The 25,281-nt window shown below is 40.7% G+C and overlaps 1 protein-coding gene across 1 annotated transcript in view; it reads right to left on the bottom strand.

The window, feature by feature from the left end:
• Nucleotides 1–25,281, bottom strand: part of Nt5c (5' nucleotidase C) — a 47,163-nt gene that overhangs the window by 8,170 nt on the left and 13,712 nt on the right. Inside the window, exons 9-12 of the mRNA XM_050187539.3 lie at nucleotides 23,700–23,801; nucleotides 13,843–13,927; nucleotides 9,807–9,947; nucleotides 5,044–5,130 (exon numbers count right to left, since the gene is read on the bottom strand). Of these exons, the coding sequence (XP_050043496.1) occupies nucleotides 5,044–5,130; nucleotides 9,807–9,947; nucleotides 13,843–13,927; nucleotides 23,700–23,801 (415 nt within the window). The remainder of the gene's footprint in view (nucleotides 1–5,043; nucleotides 5,131–9,806; nucleotides 9,948–13,842; nucleotides 13,928–23,699; nucleotides 23,802–25,281) is intronic.

Raw genomic sequence — 25,281 nt, 5'->3', positions numbered from 1 at the left:
TTATAACAAATATTGGTTAATGATGTTACTTTTATGTAAGATGCCACTTTAATACAATGAAGTTTGACTAATACCGTAGTACTTATGAACAGTTGAAAACATGTGCAAAGTAGAGCTCAGCTTCGGGAATGTCGAACAGACTTTCTCATTACAGCATGAAAAGTGGAGGCAATGGTCAGGTGGTATCGCAACATATAGCTTACATTGGTCAACCCAGTGGAGTGGCCATAGGCCACACCATGAGCGTCTCATCAAAAAATGAGCGCATTAGGCCCTCAACGAGAAATATGGTGATGAGGTGGTTGTGTGTTACGAAAGAAGCGACAGGAAAGGGGCAGGCATATCCTATGTCAAATGAGGTGAAGCACAACATGGAGGAGGAAAGAACAGCCAATGGGGCGGTGTGCCCCCAGTTTCCAGAGAAGTGGTAACAGTTTGGCTGGCGACCAATGTGCTAAATCAACTGACACATGTGCTAGGAGTTTGTGATAGCACATGACCACCATTTCACATTTTCATAGTGTAGCAAGGATGCTTGCAGAATACGCCATAGGCCATGTTTGAATTGTAAAGCTTGTTTTGAACAGCCAACATTGCAGAAATCATGCTCGCATTGAGAATATTTGGAAGAAGTTTTGGTTATATATTTCTCTTTTCGACAGCCGATGCTCTTAAGTGTATAAATGTGATAAGCTTTGCATGCTCCGTCTACTGCAGAATTAGTTGTATCGGCAGTTGACGATGCTTACAAATGCTGAAATATCAAAGAAAACTGAAGAGCTTGAATTAAAATTTGAACATCGCATGAACCAGCTTGTCAACCAACTCGTGAATATTAAACTAAAGCTTCAGGAATCACGTTTAGATGTCAGTAAGCTAAACACGGAAGTTTCAAGAATGGATGACAGCATGAAACTGCTGAATGACCTTGTGGAAAGTGTTTGTTCCCAGCAAACAGAAATCTGTGCAACTAATAAGGGATTGAAAAGTGACAACGCTGTGTTGAAGAAGAAAGTTTCCAAAATAGACCAATACTGAAGGTTAAGCAATGTAGAAATCAAAGGCGCACCGTCCACTCAAGGCGAAGACTGTGTTTCTATACTGACCACCATTGGTGAAAAAGTCAACAGCCCTAACACGGCTTCTGAACTAGATGTAGTTCACTGTGTGTCAGCTAAGTCCGGTCAGGCAAACATAATTGCTCGTTTCTGTTCCCCATGCAAGAAAAAATGAATTTGTGAAAAAAGCAGGGAAGGCCCTGCTCAACACACGCAGCATCGGCTTCTCTGGAGAAACAATCCAAGCAATTTTTGTTAACGAGCCCCTCTCACAGGAAAACAAGAGATTGTTCGCGAAAGCACTGGCACTGAAAAAGAAGAAGCAATGGTTCTTCCTTTGGACAGAGAACTGCTGAATTAAGGCACGTAAAGCTGTGGACAGCCACGTCTTTCGCATAACATGTGATGCCGACCTTGCGATTTTCACCTATCTTTCTTACTTTTCTAACTTTTTTTACACTGTTTATTGATATGATGTACCTAAATTATGGGGTTTTACGTGCCAAAACCACTTACTGATTATGAGGCACGCCGCAGAAGAGGACTCCGGAAATTCTGACCATCTGGGGTTCTTTAACGTGCACCTAAATCTAAGTACACGGGTGTTTTCGCATTTCACCCCCATCGACATGATGTGCTTCACTCCTGCTCAACTTGGATCAATGTCTTCATTATCTCATAGATCGCTCATCCATTTTAATGCATGCAGCCTTCAAAAACACCCTTTATAATATTACTAGTCTGTTATCACCTATTCGTCACCACTTCTCAGTTATTTGTGTGAGTGAAATGTGGCTATGTGCAACTGACAAAAATCTGTATAGCTTTCCTTCATATCACTGAGAGTATTGTCAACGCAGTGAAAGCAAGTATGGTGGCACAGCTATTTTCATTTCATCCAACTTCCAGTATCACCGCAGATTTGACTTGGCACTGAACGTTTATGAATGTGAATCTGTTTGGATTGAACTACATGAATCATACTTTTTCCAAGATAGAAAGAACTTAGTTACGGCTTCCATTTAGAGATCACTTTCATCTTCTGTTAATGAGTTCTGTTTGGCTTTGGGCAAAACATTGCATGAACTATCAATTGAACAAAAACATGTCATTATATTAGGAGACATAAATATTCATCTTCTAGAAGAGTCCACTGCACCTGTCACTGAATATGTTACCTGCATCAATGGTTATGGTTATCAATGTCTACTAACTGTTCCAATGCATTGCACTTCCGACGGACAAGGTACTCTTATTGACCGTATATTATCTGATCTTTTTACTCCTCCTAATGCTCCTGTTATTGAAGTACCCAAACTGACCACTAAATTCTTCAGTCTTCACTCAATTAAGTATTCTGCCTAAAACTGAAAAACAGTCTTTTGAGAGCAAGCTAAACAACTCGTTATTCATAGATCTAATTAGTCGCTCAGACTGGTCACCAGTGTTAGCAACGTTAAATCCAGAAATTGCTTATCAGAAGTTTTCGAACATCATAGATAATGCCCTCGCCGCAAGCACTAAATTAATTATTTACACATAAGTTTTCAACTGCATCTAACCCGTGGATAACCATTAGCCTACTGAACTGTCTGCGAAAGAAAGATAACCTTTATAAAAAAAAGAAAGAGTCACCCATTCAACATTAATTTACATAATCACTATAGCACATATTCTAACATTTTAGGGAGGCTTCTCAAGGACACTAAAAACACTTATTACGAGAACACCATTAAAAGCGCTGGCGATAATCGGAAACAGTAATGGAATGTAATCAATTCTTTCCACGGCAGGATTACATCTAATACCCTTATACGCAAGATTCAGTCAGGAGATGACTTCTACGATAACCCCTGTGACATTGCAAATGCATTCAATAGTTCATTTCCTGTACGGGAAGTCGACTCTTTTAAGCCTGTCAATTCCTTATGCTCTCGTTTGCCTCGCACATTCTTTCTTTATCCTGTCTCCCTCAAAGAAATATACATTGTCATCCATAACATGAAAAACACGAGTGCAGGACAGGACGGCGTTCACTCAATTCATACTAAATTAATAGCCCATTCAATCTGTGACATGTTTTCACACATCATCAACCAAATATTTCAAACTGGCATTTTTCCAGCCGCATTAAAAAAAGCCAAGCTAATTCCGATTTTTAAGAAAGGTGACAAATTCCTCACTTCGAACTATCGTCCCATTGCCATACTTTCCTTCTTCAGCAAAGCTAACAAAAAATTATTGTTACTCGTTTGACTAATTATTTGGAAAATTTTCACATTCTTTCTCCAACTCAATTTGGTTTCCGGCAGGCTTTTCTACTGAGCTAGCATTAATATCTTTAACAGACAACATAAAAACTGCAATAAATGCTGGTAGTTTTGTTGCTGCATTATTCATTTACCTTTCAAAGGCATTTGATTCCATTGTTCATTGCATATTGTTTCAGAAGCTAGAGTCGATCGGAATAACCGGCCCACCTTTAACTTTACTCCGCAATTACTTGCAAGATCGAGAACAGGTATACATTTCTGGTACTTGCTCATTACCTAAAGTAACTAATATTGGTGCGCAGCAAGGCTCTGTTCTTGGTCCTCTCTCATTCTTAATTTATATCAATGACCTTCCATTATGCCTAAGCTCATCTAATTGTACACTCTATGCTCATGACACTACCATACTAAGTGCAGGTGAATGTATAAAATTACTCTTATCCAAAAGTGCTGGTAAATGTATAGAATTACTCTTATCCAAAATTAACAAAGATGCCACCAACGTACTGAACTGGTGCCGGAGTAATGGACTAAGTATTAACACTAAAAAGTCTAATTTTATTATCTTTTCTTCACACAATAGGTACACTTCTTGCACTTCATCTATTCACATTGGTAATGACACATTTGCTTCTGACAATACCACCTTCCTGGGGGTAAAATTGGATAGGCATCTAACATTTACTATGCATATGAATGCACTAATAAAGAAATCGGTATGCGGCATTAGGATTTTACTAAAGGCTAGGTCATACTTTGATATTAAAACCCTGCTATCACTTCATTACGCATTCGGCACCATCATTTTAATTACTGTATCTCTACATGGGTTAGCACTTACCCCTCACATTTGTTCCCATTGAGGCATATCCAAAATCAGGCTATACGTATCATGACATTTAACAATCCCACAGATAATGCTTCGTTGTTGCTTCGTTACTGCTTCGTGATCCCAACATACTTCCACTGGATAGCTTAAACAAATACTTCCTCGGCATTTTATTTTGTAAATTCGTCAATGGAAAACTCCCAACAGCCCTTATTAATCCAGATCAGTTCTCCCATGTTGCTTCTATGAGATTCGCTTCATAGAATAACTTCTTGTTGCCTAAACCAAGAACTAATTATGGAGAATTCACTGCTAATTTTGCCTCAACTTCACAATGGAATGCCTTAGCCACCAAGCTTAAAGAATATTCTGCCATAAGTTCATATTAATTCAAGGTGCATGCATTCTTGTAACATGTATAAAGTTGACTTTTTATATGTTTTATGTATCTTTGTTTTTCTTTTCTTTTGTCCCTTTCGTTTTTTTCATGCTTATGTTTCATTAATTACATATTTATGTTCTTACTTTAATCATGTATGCACCAATCTCCCGTTTGCTGTAATACATCTCATTTTCCTATTGTAAGTATTACAGGAGGTCTCGTCCTTACAGTCTTTGACTACGAGACCTCCTTCTGCATACAGCTCATGCCTAAATGTACTTATATATGAAATAACTTTCAATTCAATACTATGGCGCTGTTGCTGATCTGGTTATCAATTATATATGCACGAAACATCTTCATGGTAAGCGTTGCTCAACACTTGCTTAGCTAAAAAATACCTTGAATGCCAAAATTTCACTAGCACACTACTATCTCATTCAGCGTAGTCAGTACACAACCACCTCTACAAGCAATTTAAACACACCTGGGAAAACTTACCTGCATTTCTTCAATTAAATGCTGCAGAGACTGAAGCCAACTGACAGTGTGCCTAAATTCTTCAGAGTTCAGGATCTTAATCTCGTTCTAGAGGAAGAAAATAAAAGATCAGCATACTGTTGCTTAGCAAGTTCCTGCTCTAGTGTTCGTGTTTAGGACCATGTTTGGTTAAAAAATAACCATTCTGGTTACAAAACAAAGTGAAACTTTATCCTTTTAATTCACAGTTTATTCTGAGAAAACTGCCAAAAATTTCAAATTTGTTTTGACTTCACGAGAGTTTTGCATATAATGCCCTCTATAGAAAAAAAAATATATGGTTTGTTATTCCCTGTAATCAAAGAAAACACTGAATAAGACAACTTGTTATAAGAGAGAGATCTTTTTGTCAGTTACATATATGTAAAGGTATAAAGTAACATTCTCTGAACACATGGTAGCAAAACGGAGTGTAAACTAAAGGATGACCTGCATGAATGCTCAAATTCGGAGATGTGTGTTGTGGAACAAGTTAACATGCATGACATACCCAGCGAGAAAATGAAAATGAACTGCAGCGTCAACATGCACAGCTCAGACTTGTGAGTTACAAAGCAACAAGTGCAAGCAGTTCAAATCATTCCACTCAGGTCAAGCATACAGTGCAGTGCCTTAATATATATGCATGAATATTCAAATGAGACAGGTTCACAGGAACGTATAAACTTGAAATGACCAAAAGTGGTCAAATAAAAGATGTCTCTAGAGCAAACAATTCAACAAAGGGACTTGTCCTTGCCCTAGCAAGAACTTGTCCTTGTCATGACAACAACTTGTCCTCATTATGGCAACAACTGTTGTGACCATGAAGTAGAAAAGTCCCCTTGTTGAAATGTTGGCTCCAGTGGCACACCTTGTTCAACAATTTTTGGTCATGCGTGAATGAAGGGAGTACTGGCCTAATGCTGTAAATATTAGAATCTTATATAATATGGAGTACTGTGTGCGATTAGAACAGCAGACCATTCAAGGAGCCTACATCGGCATTTAGGACACAACTTTACAACATGGTCTTCTTATGCTGGCGTCATTGTTTGTTCACTCTGGTTCACCATTGTTTGACATCTGGATCGTGCCTAAGGGGGCCCAGTATGCTGAGAAATCTATAACTGATGAGTTTTCATGTTCCAAAATTACACTTCAATTATGTAAGTGCGCTACATGTAGAAAACCTACCTTGTAATCAGGGCTGGGCAAAAATACTTTGCAAATGTTATGATACAGATTCAAGATACTAGCAAACTAATTGTACCCAATATGATACTTGCCATTTGTATCTTCAGATACTTCAATACATAAATTTCTCCTTATAGTTCCACTACAGGGGTTGCCGCAAGTTTGCAGGTGTTTACTGCAAATTCCTATGACCTTGTTCCTTTTACTGTATGTAAATTTTTTTTTTCGACAATCTATTAAGTATTACATTGCTATTCTGCAACAGTTCATGTGGCCAGCAGCACTAACATCATATCAAAGCAGGCACGCTGCACAATGCACAATTTTTCCCTGCCTCCTTTGCACTTGGTGCAATGCACTGCTTTATGGCCCAATCATAACGTGCATCAGCGTGTTAGTTTTCTATGTATTTGTTTGTATATGTTCTTATCCGTCCCACATTAGGCTTCAGTGTGTTATCTGCGTATTATGCCCTGGAATTGAAGTACAGGTTGTGCATTCTATGGAGATAACAATGTTTATGAGCAATATATTGCCCTATGAAGTTTTAATTTCTGTATGTCAGTGAATGTAGCTTAGTGCATCAAGGTACTTAGAGACAAGAAACACCAGAATATATGAAGATCGAACTTGGTGACATATACCACCACCCTGTTTCAAATGAGATGCCCATATCACCATTGTTATCATCATGACACTGTCATTGTTAGTTTGTATCAATGTTCAAAGTGTGCATATTTTAAACTTAATGTTAAAGGCCAAGTGCAATGAAGTCTCTCTGTGGCTAAATTGTTGATAAAGTGGTAGCAAACATACCACTCAAGCAATCTTGAAACAGCTGCATGACTCAAAATCATGAAATTTTCTTATTGACAGGCTTTGAATAGTTCCTAAGCAGACGACGTGTGTACCTGGTGCATAGTAGTTATGATTACAGTCCCAGTACGCCTCCCTGCAAAATTTCTCAGCTGGCTGCGGGTAGCCGCAAGTGGTGCCTAATGCTGGAGGTTGTGCTGCAAAGTTGTGCTATCCCAATCACGCATCACTTCTGGCAAGTGGTAATGGAAGTGTTTTTTTTCTAGTTTCAGTATCAAAAATGTCTATGTTTGCAAGCCTTTCACGATGCATCTACTCGATTTTCAAAAGTAAAATTTTGCAATGAGACTGTCTGAATCTAGATTTTTACTTAACCCATAATTTTATTGCAGTTGACTTTAAAGCTCGTTGTGGAGCAGTACACACTGCTGGTTTTGCAAAATGTGCATCTAGATTTGACTTTATATTCGTCTAACCATAAAGCACACACACACACAGCAGATCATCTAACAGTAGGCAATGTTCCATTTAAGAGAGCATGCTAGCCTGAGAATGGCGCAGGAGATTTTGGCGGTCGCCCATATTTAACAACTAACTCCTCTTTCAGCTTCCCATAATACGGCATTGGAAAAACATGGAAAAATATTGGTAACTTTCGAAAAATGTTGCGTCGCAGTGAAGAAAATATGCAAGTGTGTCATGGAACGAACCAGTAGATAGTGCACTCACGGGCATGTCTATAGCAGCAGAGGAATTGGTGTTAAACTGAGGTAGGGGAACCACATAGTGAATAGGGATCATGTAGAAGAAAGCTAGGGCACTGTATTCAAAAAGCGAGGTAAAAAAAAAAGAGATAAGTTACGATACTTCAGAACACTGAGCACTTTATTCAAACTCATATAAAGGTACCTGATTTTTTAACATAATGCTATGGGAAAAAATTTGCCAATGACAAGTGTCCGCAACATCCGGAAATAGAGCAGAAAGTATTCAGTAAGTTTTGTTGTCACGTCAAAATACCCACATAGAAGCAACTAAGGAGGTAGTTACTCTGTCAAAGGCATCGTGCTCTAAAACTTGGAGGTGAAAGGTAAATGAACTTGTGTTTGAATTAGTAAAAATTATGAGGTTTTACGTGCCAAAACCACTTTCTGATTATGAGGCACGCCGTAGTGGAGGACTCCGGAAATTTAGACCACCTGGGGTTCTTTAACGTGCACCTAAATCTAAGTACACGGGTGTTTTCGCATTTCGCCCCCATTGAAATGCGGCCGCCGTGGCCGGGATTCGATCCCGCGACCTCGTGCTCAGCAGCCCAACACCATAGCCACTGAGCAACCACGGCGGGTGTTTGAATTAGTGAAAAAGTGGCTTGCATGATGGAGTACAGAACGAAAGCAGGCTCCAAATTCCCCTGTATACACCTTCTCACACTGCTCACTGACTGTGACAGCAGCCATGTTGTTCTGTCTCATGTTTTCCAAATCCTTCCTCACGGTCAATTGCTAACCAAATTTTGTGTAGCTGCAGCGGAATAATCTGCCAGATAGTGTCCTTTAGGTCAACTGACTTCGAACAGCCTGCTGGCGCAAAGGCAGATATGTTTCTCTCGTGTTTAGCACCCATTTTTGCAGCTTCAAATTTAATTGCAAAACGTTTGTGCAGGTACATAACAGTGATTGGGTCAGCGCGCATAATCAAAGCACTCGAAACCTGAAGCGACATGCATTGTTGTTCCAAATTATATGTTTATGCACTGTGCAAAATGTTTGTAGGACTGTTAGCAGAAATGGCAGTAGATTTTATGACATGTGTTCAGAGCATATTTCACGAAAATCGTTCTGCACACTGTTTCAAGCAAAAAGGTATGCCATGAGAACTAGCTTGACTTCCACTCTGTAGTTGCAACATTCCACCTAGTGACTGAGATTAAAAAGTTGTATGGTAACGTTTTATAAATTGTCAATACTAGTGCTACACAGCATGAAATTTTCTCAATCGTGCATGGTTATTTAAAACGTTAGTTAGCATCAAACTGCCGTCTCTTAGATTCTAACTTTACCTGCTGTCAATTGCTTGCCTCAGTGACTCTGAGAGATGTCATGGATTTTGTTACGAGTGTAACTTGTACCTTAGGACACATGATAGTACTTTGTGTGATGTATCGGAAATCCAGATATTGATACACACCAAATGTATCATGATACATTTGGTGTGTATCATCATATATGCCAAATTTATCATGATACAGATACAAGATACCCACAAGATATCTTAAGGTAGTATCTAAGATACATGTATCGTGGATACTGCCCAGCTCTGCTTGTAATGTACTCACCTACTTATGTAATAAACTATAGCACATGCAATAGGAGGTTGTCCCCACAGTTTTGCTTTTGTAATCTGTCTTGTAACACTTACACCTTATACACTGCTGTGCCTTTATAGTATAATAAAGTTGTCATTGTCTTTGACTACTACTGTAGAGTATACTGGAATAATTTTCACCGCCTGGGTTCTTTGGCATGCATACGAATTCACTAAGTATGTGGGTGTCTGTACATTCTGTGCCTATTAGAATGCAGCCACTGGAGTCGGGAATCAAATCTACAACCTCATTTCAGAATCACTCAACCACAGTGACAAGTGTGGTGTGCGATCTTCACTGTGTTTTGCCAAATCGAACAGTTGTCATCAATTGCAGCAGCACTAATGCGGCAGCGAGCACTCACCGCCAGCTCCCATATGATGGCACCCGTTCTCCAGCCATAGTTGAGCGTCAGGTCAGCAAGGTCACTGTAGATCTGATCTCCGAAGTACAGGACGCTGTTGCCGCACCAGCCAGTCATGGCCTGGAGCTGTGTGACTGTGCCCTGGATGAGGAACATGATGTGCAGCAATGAAGTGCATCCCAGAGGGCAGTTTTTAACAGGATGTCCTCAATTCAGTTGACGCTTCCAAAGTTTGTGGAAGCTCTTGCCCATTCAGCCAGCATACCAAACAGCAGCAGCAACATCGTGGCCAAGAAAGAATGTGACAAAAGAAAGCCCACAACTGAATGCAACTATCTGCCAAGTCGCTGCTAAGCACAAGGTCACAGGTTTGATTCATGGCCACCACGGCCACAATTCAAGCGGAGCAAAATGCAAAAAGAAAAGCTCAATATTTAGGTGCAGATCAAAAAACCTCAGGAGGTCAAAATTAATCTGGAGCCCAACCCCCATTATGGCGTCCTTTATACACACTTTTCGTCGCACTCCCACAGGTGTGCAGTGGCTTAGGAGGGACGCGGTAGCACTGGGGCTCTGGACTCATTTTGACTATTTGATGTTCTTTAACATACACATGAATCTAAGTATGAGAAGCATTTTTGTGTTTAATCCCTCTCGAAACGTGCCTGCTGCAACTGGGAACTGAGCCACTGCGAAGGCGATGTGGCGGGTCTTTAGGCAACAAATGATTAGGCGTGGCGCAAGTGCCATCTGTTTATAGTGAGTGAACTAGCAGGTGAAAAGGGTCTGTAGCCGACTGCACAGCTTTAAGGCAATAAACCCCACTGTTTGATTTAATTTTAATTTAACTAGCTAGCCGAGGCTCAGACTTCCCCACAAGTTACATAAAAATACTAATGTTACTGTCCACTCCTCACATACTGCACATAACCTTCTTACATTTTATTTTCTTTATTTCAGTCGCTCATTTGTTTTAGCTAACACGTAGCCCTGAACTCAAAACTTTTCGAAGCAAGAGAGCTATAAGAAAGTTTGTTTTCATCGTTGCTTTGTTACACATCCTGGAAATGGGCAATTCACAATGGCATTTGTACAAAGAAACAGTACAGAACGCAGCTTCCAAATCTAACAGTGGAGACACCTTTCACCACAAATCTTTCTTGAAAAACAACAGACAACCTCATTTACTTTTCTTTTCAGCTACCATGTTACAAAAATGTTTGTGGTCGGCTGAGTACACTGTAACAGTTATTTTGCTGTTGCACTTGCTCCAGTTTCATCATACACACACTTTATCAGCATGAAAGTTACAGCTTGCACTTCATATATAATTTCATTTTTTTTTCATTTCATTTCATTTTATTACCTTAAAGACCCCTTGATAGGGGTATTACATAAGGGGTGGGAATACATTAGTACATAATTTGCATAATACATAACTGAACACACGAACAACATCAAAAACCTACATGAGCTAAAGTGTTACATGCGTGAGCGTAAATACATAGACCTAAATTATACAAACTAAAATTGCATGAGCATATAAGTCTGTTAACACAAGTCATTTTCATTGTGAAAAGTGCACAGTGACACTCTCCATGAACGTACAAGGGCAAATGATGGCGGAGATTTGGTGGGGCAGGTTGTTCCAATCTGTAGCAGCATGGCAAAAAAATGAGGCGGAAAAGGTAACAGTGCACATGCGAGGGCAGCCCACTTGAAAAGTGTGCCGTGTACGATGAGATGTTTGGGCTGCGGGGAGGATATAGGGTGGCTGATTAAGCGAGCTGTGATAAAACTTATGGAAAAGTGAAAGGCTTCCAGTGCGCCGGCGCGTACAAAGGGGAAGTAAATTCAATTCTTTCATTAAGTAGGATATGCTCACGTCATATGAATAATTAGAATGGATGAACCTTGTGGTGCAGTTTCGAACGGCTTCGTGTTCGTTGATATGTTTGGTGTGGATTCCATATGGCGGATGCATATTCCAGTTTCGGTCGGACTATTGACTGGTAGGCCAGTAGTTTAACAGGTTTGGGGGCACGTTTTAGATGACGCTTGAGAAAACCCAGTGATTTGTTAGCAGACGAAATGATGTTACTGATGTGTGTTCGCCAGGATAAGTTGTTAGATATAGTAACACCTAGGTACTTGTAAGGCTGTGCAGCACACACAGGAATGTTATTAATTGTGTATTGGTAAGGAAATAGGTTGCGCCGACGAGAAAATACCATCAAGTTGGATTTCTTAGGATTAAGTTCCATTAACCACCGGTCGGACCATTGCTGTAAACAGTTAATGTCCTCCTGAAGTAAGTCTTGATTAGATGTGCTAGTAATTGTTCGATAAATGATGCAGTCGTCTGCGAACAAACGAACGTTGCAAGGCACGTGCAGGGGTAGGTCATTAATGTATATTAAGAAGAGTAGGGGTCCAAGAACAGATCCTTGCGGTACACTGGAAGTCACTGGTAAGTGGTTAGATGCGCGGTTGTTAACTGTAATTAACTGAGATCGGTTTGTCAAGAACGCTTCAATCCATCGCAAAAGTCGGGGTGAAGGTTCGCAAGACAAAGTTTTAATAGTAGACGTTGGTGTGGTACCTTGTCGAACGCTTTTGCAAAATCTAGAAATATCGCGTCTGTTTGGAGGTTAGAATCTAAATTGGTGTGAATATCATGCAGGAAAATGGCCAGTTATGTTTCGCAGGAAAAGCCTTTGCAGAACCCATGCTGTGAAGAATGAAAGTATTTGTTCGAGTCAAGGAACTTCATGATTCCTGTGTACATGACGTTTACCGACCTATACCATAAAGCTTCCTATTGCTATTATTCCATGCACACTGCTAGCATGTAAATATGTAGTACCATATTCACTAAAGAAATTTAGCTGAATGTGAAACAGTGAATTCCAATTGCATGATAGCTGTTGAGATGTTTTATTTTAATGCTGCATCCATGTGTCAATATGTGTTGTGATGGACTATATATACTTTATATTTTATTGTTATAGTAATGGTGAAGAGCCAAAAACTACCAATAGTATGACTTAGAAATCTGGCTGTTCATAAGGCAAACTTGTGCCCAGAAAAACAAACAATACACAAAATTTCTTAAATACTAGTAGCGAACAAAGTCATCTGTCGTCGAATTTGATATCACAGGTTAAATGTGTTTGCCATTTATATGTGCATTACTGTACATTCCAGAGTAATTACTGGTACTCCCATACATTTGAGAATGTACAACACTACTCGCAAGCTGTGCACAATGTGCTAGCAATTCCTTTGCTATAGAATTAGCAACAACGTTCAAGAAATTTAGGATACTGTGGGTGCATCTTGTGCCAAGCGATAACTTGATAACAGTGACAATCATTTGGAAACGGACACTGGCAAAAAGTGAAACAAAGATACGGTGGTCACATGGTGACACGTCCATTGCTTGCCTCAGCTGGCCTCAGATACTGTAGGTGCACAAGACGCAAGAAGGGGCACAGGACACATGAAGCACATTGCGTGACCTGTGCCCCTGAAACAATGCATAAAGTGATGGAATGGCCATTTCACTATGTTGCGGCTGTTTCGTGGGCTTATGAACGACGTGTCTGTTTGACGAGGTTGTGGCAATGATCCCTTGGTTGTGTGTGCACACATAACCTCAGCAGTGCAACGCCAGAGCTACTAGGCCACCGCGGCGAGTAAGGACACCATGCACACAAAGCTAACTTCCAACAACATGTTATTCCTGGGAAACAGCGACACTTATACATCCCACATGTTACATCACAGAACATATGTCTAGCCAAAAGGTAATAAACATTACCATTAATATTTACGTGTTATCCTTTTGGGTGAATGACAAGAAGTGTCACTCTTTACTGGGAATAAAAAGTAGCTGCAAGTTCCCATTGTTTGTGTGCTTCCATTGCTCTTTTGTATCTGCATGCTACTTGCACTTCATTTTAACCATTTCATGATCATGTTACCAACAAGAAAAATCACAATGTTTATCAGAGGCAACAACAACACCACAAACCTCAATGTAGACCTTGTTCTTCTCCAGTTTAGTGACACGCTCCCAGAGCTGACTCTTCGTTTCCGGGTCATAGACACGGAACGGTCTGCAAGAAGAGGTTTTTGCAGGTGAGTGCATGTGTGTGCATCTTAAAAGTGAGGAATAGCATCAGAGCTGACAAGGTTGCCTTTATCTGCTTCTGTTGTGGCAGATAAGTGTGACCAGTGCTGCTCATTAATACAAAAGCTTGGTCTCATTGCTCTCACCTAGTCACTCGTGAAGTTATCTTATAGCTGGTCACAGCTTTTTGGAATTGTTAACACGCAAACTTAATAAAGTTAAGAAATGACATCATTACATACATCGTAGCACTCGTAAGTTTTTCTAGTTTTCGAGTGGGCTATGCACTTGGGTGTTCCTTTGGATGTGTACAGTTAGTGGGAAATTAGAAGAGCAAACCAAAAGCTATTACTACCATTACTCCACTGTATTCTAGGTCATGGTAGTGCAATTAGCTGTATAATTAATGACAGCAACCTATTTGCAATGATTACAACCCAGTGCTTACAGCAGATCAAGCCATACTTTTTAACATTCATGAAGAATACAATGTAGAACATTCATTTTTAATTCAATATAGCTGAATTTGAAATTTTTTCAGTGAAATATTCTGCTTGTTTTCTGGTCATATTTTGGCAAGCCAAGGACATATTCGGGCTTATTTGGAGAAGCCCGTCTGCTTGCCAGCTCCAATTCTTCTAGGCACCCTGTCTGATATCCCCCGCACAAAGACATAACCTCAGTTTTCCATCAGGAATCGACGACAAGAACCTAAGAAAAAAAAAATCATTTTGCTCACCGACACCTTCTTGAAAAGGAAAGTAGCACTAACTCACATTAGGGTGCAGAAATGAGGGCACATGTGCATTAACATTGCTCTAAAATAACTGCATGCACACATCCTTTACATAAAAGATACAAGTGAATGTTTCTTCCACACTGAATAAAAAGTGTTTCAATTACAAACACGGCACACTCAATAGAGTCTGCTTCTTTAGTCAAATGGAACGAAATGCAATCTTAGGAATTGAGCCACATAGGAGACAGTCAAGAAAAACAGGACAGGCACCAACTTCCAACTTAATTCATTGCCAGAAAGCTACAATGAAGCAAACTTTCGACACAAGTGTGTTCAAGAAATGGTTGGGGAAGCAAAAAAAAAGAAAAACTCTTAGCCTCGACACATCCATACAAGGACGTGGAAGAAACTGCACAACAGTCAGTGTGCTAGAGTTAAATTTGTACCCAATAAGTCTGTGCCCTTGCTGCATGAAAACCTCAAAGCCTGATACTTTTAGAAACTGCTGGTGATAAATGGTGCTTCTGTAGCAATTTTTTGCTTGTGTAGAACCAATGAATGATTGGTTTCTAGAGGTACATGGGTCAGTTACATCTCCATCATGCAAGTGGCAGTAAGGAGGCAGCAGATGATTAGAAGGGCAACATTTACTGTTTATAACATTAGACACTGTCTCAATAAAATTCCTCTTTAAACAGCTAAAGAGTATTCTAAATGTTTTTTTTTTATAAAACTCCCAAAGCTTTCATGCTGCACTGCCATTCAACATTGACATCAAACGGCCAGGAGCTGAAGGCTGCTACAGAGTCATGTTGTAGTTACGATGAAGAACACAGTAGCAAAACTGTGAATCTAGAAACTAACTTTTCAGTGGGTGAACCTGTGCCCAGAAAAATAAGTAATACGTAGTTGAGCACAACGATAGCAGCGAGCACAACAATAGCAGCGAGCACAGTTGGTGATCGGCAAAAATCAGGTCTGCGAGTCAAGCATCGGCTTTTATACATGGCTCGTCTAATGTTCCAGCGTAATCACTGGTGCCCGCGTGCCTTCCAGAAAGTACTATACAATTCGTGTTGTACCTACAAACTGATTACACAAAGTTCGACGAGAACATGCACAACAGAGAGAATCAACTATAACATTCGAGCAAGTTCCAAATCATACAGGCGCATCTTGGGCTGAGTGAGGGCTTTAAGTTGTTAGAGGGTGAAATGTAGTCCCGGAAAAAGGATCAGTAAGTACATGTGTCAATATCACAATCCTTAGAACGACAGAAAGCTGAACTAGTTGGGAAGGATTCATAATGCAAAAAAGGGGTAAGGCGGGTAAGGGTAGTGGACAACACGAATGCCAACTATCAACTCTATCAGTTGATAGTCTGCATTCGTGTTGTCCACTTCTCTTCTCTTGTGTCCGTGTCTGCATGCCTTACCCCTTTTTTGCATCACAATCCTCTAGTTAGAACCTTAGCATAACTAAAGCATTACTAGATCATACAACTCATATCTGCTAAGAACATGAGCGTACACAGCAATCAGTAATTCCATGTCACCTACTGATAACCGCTGGCATTAGCGGTGAGGGAAAGAATGTGTGCTGAAAAAAGTGGACATCTGTCTTCTTGCTATGTCGACATTGTGAAGAACATGAAATGTGATTTTTCTGGCATACACAATGGTAGTAGGCTGCTGACAGACGCCAATGATGTAGCCAAAGATACGAGTTGCTACCAACTGAGTACTTGTACTCTCACCAATAGCCCCGTGGTGACTAGTACACTGTGCAAATCACACTGCAAGCAATGCATTCAAGTGTTGATATTAACAGATATGAGCTCTGTACCAGGTTCAATGTTGTTCAAGGACAGAATAGTGAATATGATGTGCTAAATGAACATTTACTGAATAAGGTATTGTATGCAAGCCCTTCATATTTGACCTAAATTATAGTACTAGTATAACGGTGCCAGAATTCTCACTGGGTGACGCTCAAAATGTTGTTCACACCTAGCTGCACTCAGTAACTGAAAAAGCATCTGAGAAATAGCCTCCATCAAGGACCTCTTTTCACTCTTGATACTAATCAATATTCACAAAGGCAAGGCTGCTAGAATGGCAAACTGGAATACAGTTGCCAAAAGTGTTTTGAGTTGTGACAATGCATATCAGTTGCTATGCTTGTCGTGCAAGGTAAAGCAATGGCTTTTCTCATGCTCACATAAAACTCAGTATTTTGCCTTTAAACCTCTCATAACACTGGCACTAATGATCAACTCTGCTGCTTCATGTATGTGGCGCTATAAACAAGCCTGTGATTTCTTGAAGTCATAAAACTTTAAGGTACTTTACTTACTTACTTACTTACATTTACTTACTTACTTTCACTCACTCACTCACTCACTCACTCACTCACTCACTCGCTTGCTTACTTGCTTATTTTTTTTTTTTTACATACTGCAGCCCATCTTGGGCTATAGCAGGAGTGGCAATAACATCATAAGTCAATTGCAGCCAAAAAATCAGTTAGGAGCAAAGAACGAACATTTCCAGGCGAATGCATTACAACATTAAATTGTCGAAGGAAAAAAGCTATGTTTGAACATGAATGTGTTATGTTTAATGGTGCAAGGGCCAGGAATGGCCAAAGAGCGCCATGCTAGCGTTAATGAGTTTGCAGTGGACTGATGAGTTCTGTGAAGTTGATGTGACGTGGCTGTAAAAGAGCCTAAAATAGTTGCTTAATTAATTTAATTATAGGGTTTTACGTGTCAAAACCACTTTATGATTATGAGGCACGCCATAGTGGAGGACTCCAGAAATTTTGACCACCTGGGGTTCTTTAACGTGCACCTAAACTAAAACAGTTGCTGTAAGTTGCATAATATCTATGTGTAATAAGACTATGGCAATGACTAATGACGTATACTATGAGCATTAATATGCATTGTGAAAGAATGCTGCAATATACAAAATATGTGAGATGCTAAAATTGGCTAGAGCACTACTGCCTCACCAGAGCCCTTGAAACACAAGTGCCTAGAGACATGTGCTATACAAAACAACTATCATAGCGGCATCCTCTGGAAACAGGATGCGCTACGAATTTAATAGGCTTATAACATGTAGTACAACATCATTCAAGAAAGCAAGGACTGCTTTGGTCTTAAAAAGTTGTTCTTCACCAAAATACATAGCTGGATGAAGAGAGACACAATAGCGGTATGCAAGAGGAAAATGTTTGTTCCTGTCTCTTTTGGCTTCCCGAGATTCCAGGAAGACACGGAGGATGGTCAGCGTGTAACCACATCTACCACAGGTTGGAGGCTCGTTACCAGTCAAGAGAAAGTTATGAGTGCCAAATGTGTGTCCTATTCTGAGTCTAGTGAATAGGATATCTGTTCTTTGTGTTTTCGTAGTTGGGGGCCAGAAACCTAACTTCGGTTTAATCATGTGAAGCTTATTGCTTGTTTCAGCATCCCACACGCATTGCCAGTGGCTTCGCAGTTTGTTTCGTAGGAAAGGCTTCATGTCTGTGGCAGGGACAGCAACAGAACGAATACCCTGCGATGCTATTGATTTGGTTATTTCGTCGGCAAGCACATACCCTCAACTCCTCTATGGCCAGGAACCCAGCATATTACTACATGTCTATGTGATAAATAAATGTTGTATAAGATTGAGTAAAGTTAAATAAAAACAGTATTTGTATGCCTTTGTAAAGACAATAGTGTTTTTACAAGACATAACGAGTCTGTGAATATGACTGCTCTGTGAAGTTTTAATTTCTTCGTATGCTTTACCGCAGACAGTACTGCATAGGCTTCTGCAGTGAAAGTACTTGTTAGGGGGTTCAATACGTCAGTTTTAGAAAAAGAGGGACCAATGGCAGCGTAAGATATGCCAGCATGCGGTTTTGACGCATCTGTAAATTCAGAGCAGGAGTACTTCGATTGAAGTTCACGGAAATGCATAGCGATTTCAAGCTCAGGAGCGTGCTTTGTGACTTCTACAAAGGATACATCGCATTCTATCACCTGCCACTCCCAGGGCGGTAATAGCTTAGCTGGAGGCATTGGGCGATGTTCGAGAATTGAGACATCCATTTCTTCGCTAAGTTCTCTCATACGCAATGAGAAAGGTAGTCTCATAGAGGGTCTATTAGTAAAAAGTGTTGCACACGTCAAGTCGTTAACAGTTGTGGAACACGGATGTTCCTGATTAGAGTGCACTTTGGGAAAATAGGTTAACCTGATGTATGTTCTCTGAAAATGGAGTGACCACTCCTCTGACTCTACGTATAGGCTTTCGACAGGGCTTGTTCTAAATGCACCAGTGGCCATATGGATACCCAGATGGTGGACAGGATCTAGCATCTTTAGTGTGCTTCAGGCCGGCAGAGTGATATACCACGGCACCATAGTCCAATTGAGATCGAATTAAGTTCCTGTAAAGATTCAATAAACACTTTTTGTCGCTACTCCATGTTGTGTAGGATAGGATTTTAAGTAAGTCCATTGTTTTTAGACATTTTGCTTTAAGATATTTTATGTGTGGAATGAAAGTAAGCCTGGAGTCAAGTATAACACCTAGGAATTTGTGCTCTTTGTTCACAGGTATTTGTTGCCCATATATTTCGACAGTGGGATCTGCAGCAAGCCCTTTCTTCCTGGTGAAAAGAATGCAAGAACTTTTGTTGGGGTTCACTTTGAACCAGTTTTCGTCTGCCCACGTAGCAACTTTGTTCAAGCACTGCTATACTTGTCTCTCACAGACTGTTACGTTGCAGGATTTGAAACCTACTTGTATGTCGTCTATGTAGACGGAATAAAAAATAGATGGTGGTAATGATGTACAAAGCGTGTTCATCTTAACAACAAAGAGCGGGCAACTCATAATGCCTGGGTTGACCCCATTTTCCTGTATGAATGCATGCGACAGTGCATTACATATTTTCACTTAGAATGTATGGTTGTGTAGGTAGCTTTGTATAATGTTTAACATAGTGCCGCGGATGGCCAGTGTCGACAGGTTGCGCAGGATTCTGCAACGCCAAGTTGTATCGTACGCCTTTTCCATATCAAGAAACATGGATAAGAAGGATTGTTTATGCACGAAGGCGTCGCGAATGTTTGCTTCGATGTGCACAAGATGGTCGGTTGTAGACTGTCCTACTCTAAACCCACACGGATATGGACCAAGAATTTTATTTGATTCAAGGAAGTGTAAAAGTTGACGGTTTATTCAAACATTTATTTTTCAAAAATTTCAAAAGTTTATTTTTTTGAAAAGTTTGCATATACAACTAGTGAAGGCAATTGGCTGGTAACTTGTTACTAATGTGGGGTCTTTGCCTTATTTCAAAATTTGAACGACAAGGGCTTCTTTGCATATGGTAGGGAAGTACCCTGCAGCCCATATAGTGTTAAAAAGTGTGGGTAGAGTTATTTGAGTTTCACTGGGCAGGTGTTTAATCATGTCATACATGATTCTGTCAGGTCCAGGTGCAGAGCTCTGACATGCAGTCAAGGAGGTTCTTAACTTGGCAATGTTAAAAGGCAGGTTATAGGCTTCAATCTGTCTGCATTCACGGTCAATAGCCTTGCGTTCTGATACTTGTTTGTTCTTTAGGAATGCCTCGGAAAAATGGTTAGAACTGGGGACGCACTGAAAGCGTTCGCCAAGAGCGCCAGCTTGGTCTTCCAAGCTGTTCGCTTCATCGTTTGCTAGGGGCAACGGATGAATTTTTTGTCCCTTTAGCCTTTTTAGCCCGTCCCATACTTTAGCGTCTTGAGTACACGAATTTACACTTGAGAGAAACCTCTGCCAGCTTGCCCTCTTTGCCTGTCATCGCGTCCGTCTTCCCTGTGATTTAACCTGTCCAAATTCTATTAAATTTTCTACTGTAGGACAGTCACGTTGTTTACCCCAAGCTTTGTTTTGCCTCTTCTGTGCCTCACTACAATCGTCATTCCAACAGGAATGTCTTTTGAATAAAGTGCCTCTTGTTTGAGGAATGAACTTTTCAGCAGCGTCAATGATAAAAGCGGTAAAGTATGAAACAGCATGATCTTTACTAAAATTATCTATAAAATCCCGTCATAAGTAGGTGGATTCCCTAAAATGTTCCCAGTCAGCTGAAGCCAGTTTCCAGCGAGGGAATTGTGGAGTAAAGTCATGTGGGCTTACCAAGTTCAGTGCTACTGGGAAGTGATCCCTTCCGAATGAATTTTCAATTACGCCCCATTCTAAATCGGCGAAGATAAAAGCGGAGCCGATCTCCAGGTCTATTGACGAGTATGATTTATGATGCGGTTTATAATACGTTGGTTCTTTCTTACTGAAGAGGCATGCACCAGAGGTTAAAAGGAAATTTTCAATGAGTCGACCTCTCGCGTCGCATCGTGAGTCTCCCCACATCATGTTATAAGCGTTAAAATCTCCCGCAAGTATGTAAGGCTTGGGAAGCAGATCAATGCAGTTATAAAAGTCTGTTTTTTTTAAATGATGGTTTGAGAGCATATATATGGAACATACAGTGAACAATTTATTAAAAAGAATGGCTCAAATTGACACTGCCTCAAGGGGCGTCTGAAGGGTGACGTGCTGGCAAGCTACAGACTTGGCGGCTACTATGGCTACACCACCAGAGGCGTTAGCCTCGTCCCGGTCTTTTCGAGAGATGCTGTAATTATAAAGAAAATTTGTGTTCGTAGGTTTCAGATGAGTCTCACGAACACACAGCAATTTTGGATTGTGTTTGAGTAGTAGTTCTATAATGTCGTCAAGGTTATGAAGTCCTCTAACATTCCATTGTAGTATTTGTGTTTACATTATGATAAATGTGTTTGGTGCTGTGTGTTTAAGAGACTGAGGTTAGCTCAAGCGCCCTGTCCAGGCGCCGTGACGTGAGGTTTGTCTTTTTTGGAGTGATCGCGAGAATCTTGCCGCTCCTTAGGCGCTGGTGGCACTGTCTGGCTCATTGTTGTGTCCATCGCCTCTTGCGAGTATGCAGACCGCAAATATTCAGCCTGCTCCCCATCACAGTTTACACAGTCGAGTGAATTTTTACTAGATTCAGAGGTGTGCTCATGAGCACTGAATTTCGCACAGGTGTGGCGGCCTCGGCAGCTCTGTGAACTGTGACTGAAATGCTGGTACTTGAAACATCGCAGGGGATTTGGAACGTGTGGCCAAACACGAAGCTTGATATATCCGGCCTCGATAGACTCGGGCAGAACACTTGTGCCAAAGTAATTATCAGGTGTTTGGTCTGTGTTTCCTTATTGTCACGCCTCATCTTAATTCGTTTAATGTTGATGACATTCTGCTCACTGAAGCCCTCCAGGAGTTCGGCTTCAGTCAGCTCCAAGAGATCATCTGAGACTACACCATGGGAGGTATTCATAGTACGGTACGGGGTTACTGTTACTTGGGCGTCCCCAAATGACACTAGATTTGGTATCTTTTCATACTGTTTCTGGTTGTGGAGCTCCAAGAGATCGCCGCTTGCCCTCCTGGATGCTTTATAACCTGTGCCAAAAACTTCAGTGAGAGACTTAGAAACAAGGAATGGTAAAATTGTTCGCGCTGGTTTATCTGGTTTTTCAGAATGAATAACATGAAAACTGGGGAACGATTCTTTTTGCCGACCAAAAAACTGGAGTACTTCATCGGTGCACCCTCTTTTTTGAGGGCAGTCAGGGAGTGGGGGGAAGGAAATAGCCATAGAGGAATGTGTAGTTTTCGGCAATAATGCCAGCCATCCACCGTGGAGCCCTACTAGGGGACGCTACAGGGACTGTAAAAACAGGTCCTGCAAATGCCAGCTGTACATTATCAATATAACCAAATATGAAATAACCTAGGTTGGCTATTCACACAAGGTCAACCCTTGCTGCCTGGAAAAATGGAAAGTAAAGGGAAGCCAGGAGAAAACAGGAAAGATGGAAAGTGAGAGAAAGACGAAGATTGGAGGGAGAGAGAGACAGGAAAAGGCAACTACCAATTTCCCCCGGATGGGTCAGTCTGGTGAAGCAGAGGCTAAAGAGGTGTGTTGCCTCCGCTGGGGAAGCCTTAATGGTCCGAACACCCGGCATCAGCTCAACCCCCAGGATCCCCCTTTCCCTGGACACGGCTAAGCCGCGCATGGCTACATGTGGGAGGGTGCAACCCTCTTGTGCTTGGGTACATGGTGTCGCAACACACCAAACGCCTGCTGACGCAGACGCCCCTGCGGTGTATGGTTGAACATGTCAGTTCTGGACTGCAGTGGCAAAAGATTTAGGTTGTGACAGCTACGGGTGCGGGAAGGTTCAACAAACAAATTATTTATCTAAGCAGGTAAAGCATGAAGAGTTAATTAAGGTGTGCAGGAACTTTATGCTTTTGTTGCGGCAAAGTGTTGTCAGAGCGGTTAAGTTGAGATTAGAGAGGTTAGAAGACGGTGAAAAACCCCTATTGCAGCGAATGTAGAAAAAACGAATAGCTTTCTTTTGTACGAACTCAAACTTCTTAATATTGTTTTTATAAAAACGATTCCAAACTATAGATACATATTCGAGGATTAGGCAGATCAGCATTTTTATGTTAGCAGTTTAGTTTCTTGAAGAGTCACATAAAGGGAACGTTGGAGATAGCCAAGTTTTTTTAATGATTTAGTACATATTACGTCAATATGCTTGCTTCAGGATAAATGGTGAGTGAATAAGAGTCCAAGGTACTTATATTCGGGTACTTTTAGTAGAGAGGAGTTATTGAAGAAGTATGAGAAAACGGAAGGACTTAAACGCCTAGTGAACATCATTTAAACGGTTTTGGTGAATATTACACTCATCTGCCAGGCGTTACACCATGAGCAGAAGTTTGAGAATGTGTCACTATATGCGTCATTTCACAAATTTAGTTCAGCAAAATCTTAATCTTGATGCACAGGACTTGCTATATGAGGAAAATAAGCTCTTGTCGGGCAACATTGCCCATTTTTAAAAACATGAACGGGGAACATAAATTGGACATACCTGTGCTGATCGGTGAAGAACTTAGGCTTCCTTGCCTGTACGATGACCACATCGAAAAGGTCTTGCCATTCAGGACCAATCATGTATCGCATGCCAACATCACTGCAGAAACACATGAAAACAAAAACATATCTGAGTATGATGACATGAGTATACACTGTTGAAACCAAGATAGCAGCCACAGCTACTGCAACTGAGCAAACTACCTGCGTATATATAAAATTTTAAAAAATCTGCACTGCACACAGTGCTGGAATGGAATGCGAATTGTTTGGAAGAACCTTGAACAGGCACTTTTGCACATTCTTACATGCATTCTTTTTCCAAGTAGTGTTCTTGTGCATCTGCATAAATAGCTATACCTCAAGGATGTTGGGCTACTGGTTGCACATCTGCATCAGGAACTGAAGTTGTGCAAGTTGACAAAACAGCGCTGGTGCTTCATTTCATTCATATGTGTTTCATTTCAGTTCAGCAGTAACGGAGGTGGGTCGAAAATCAAGGTACAATAACTTGGAAGGAGCCAGCCAAGTTTGACCAGAAACGTCGGGTTTAATAAATCCCATTTTCTGTTGAAGAGGTTATTAAATTCATAATTAGCCTAAGCAAACAGACAGGCCTATTAAAATATCTACCTTACAAAAATAAAAGTACGGACAGTATAGATATTAGTGCAGAAGACAGGACACGCAAGTGGTTAGTAGCAGTGCAGAAGCCAATATAAGCCCAGAGCTGTGGAGGGAGTAAACACATTTAAATAAAATAAAATTGCGGAATTTAACGTCCCAAAATTGCACAGTGGGTTATGAGTAGGGTCCTTCGTTATAAGGTTCTATGTTTTTTAAAATTCAGGGGGTAAAAACTGGGTGTTATCTTAAAAAGGCAGATGGAGGAGAAATTGGAGTTTTTATTGGCTGATAGCCTGAAGTACAGGATTTTCCTTGGAACATTCGCGACAGATTAACACAGGCTGAGTGCATGGTGCATGGCAGGCACAATAACTCAGATGAATATTTATTAAAAGAAGGGCTTCTCTCACATCGTGTGACGAACATATCTGTAGCAATCCTCATTAACGTGCATTATTTACGCTTTTTAAGGACACCACACGAACAAAAAAATACAAAACAAAACAAATATAGATGTACATGGCAATCCTTTGTTTACTTTATTCTCTGCACATTAACACATAAAAAAGCACACATAGTAGTGCACACAGGCATGCTTTGCAAATGGTGCGATGCTTTCCTTTATCTCACAAGCCCTGGTTGACGTGTATTACCGTTTGCACTCTGAACATTTCTGGGTCTCTTCTAGACCTGTCGGGCTCTTGCCCGTACCTTATATGGGAAAACGTCCTGTCAATGCAACAGCTACCATTTGCAATGGAGAGCAACGTCAGTGCTGCATTCATTTCCTAGCACCTTCCCGCCATTTAGACACATGCGATGTGCAGGAAATGAAATGCGATGTTCCATTGTCACATTCATGTAAACATGGCTGCTAAAAGGGCAACACGGTTTTGTTCACTGGGGACCGGCAGGTGCTGCATACACTGTATACGTCTGTTTTTGCTTTAATG

The sequence above is a fragment of the Dermacentor andersoni genome, chromosome 2 (assembly GCF_023375885.2).
Source record: "Dermacentor andersoni chromosome 2, qqDerAnde1_hic_scaffold, whole genome shotgun sequence".
Taxonomy (NCBI): domain Eukaryota; kingdom Metazoa; phylum Arthropoda; class Arachnida; order Ixodida; family Ixodidae; genus Dermacentor; species Dermacentor andersoni.
This window is presented reverse-complemented; position numbering and strand designations above follow the sequence as displayed.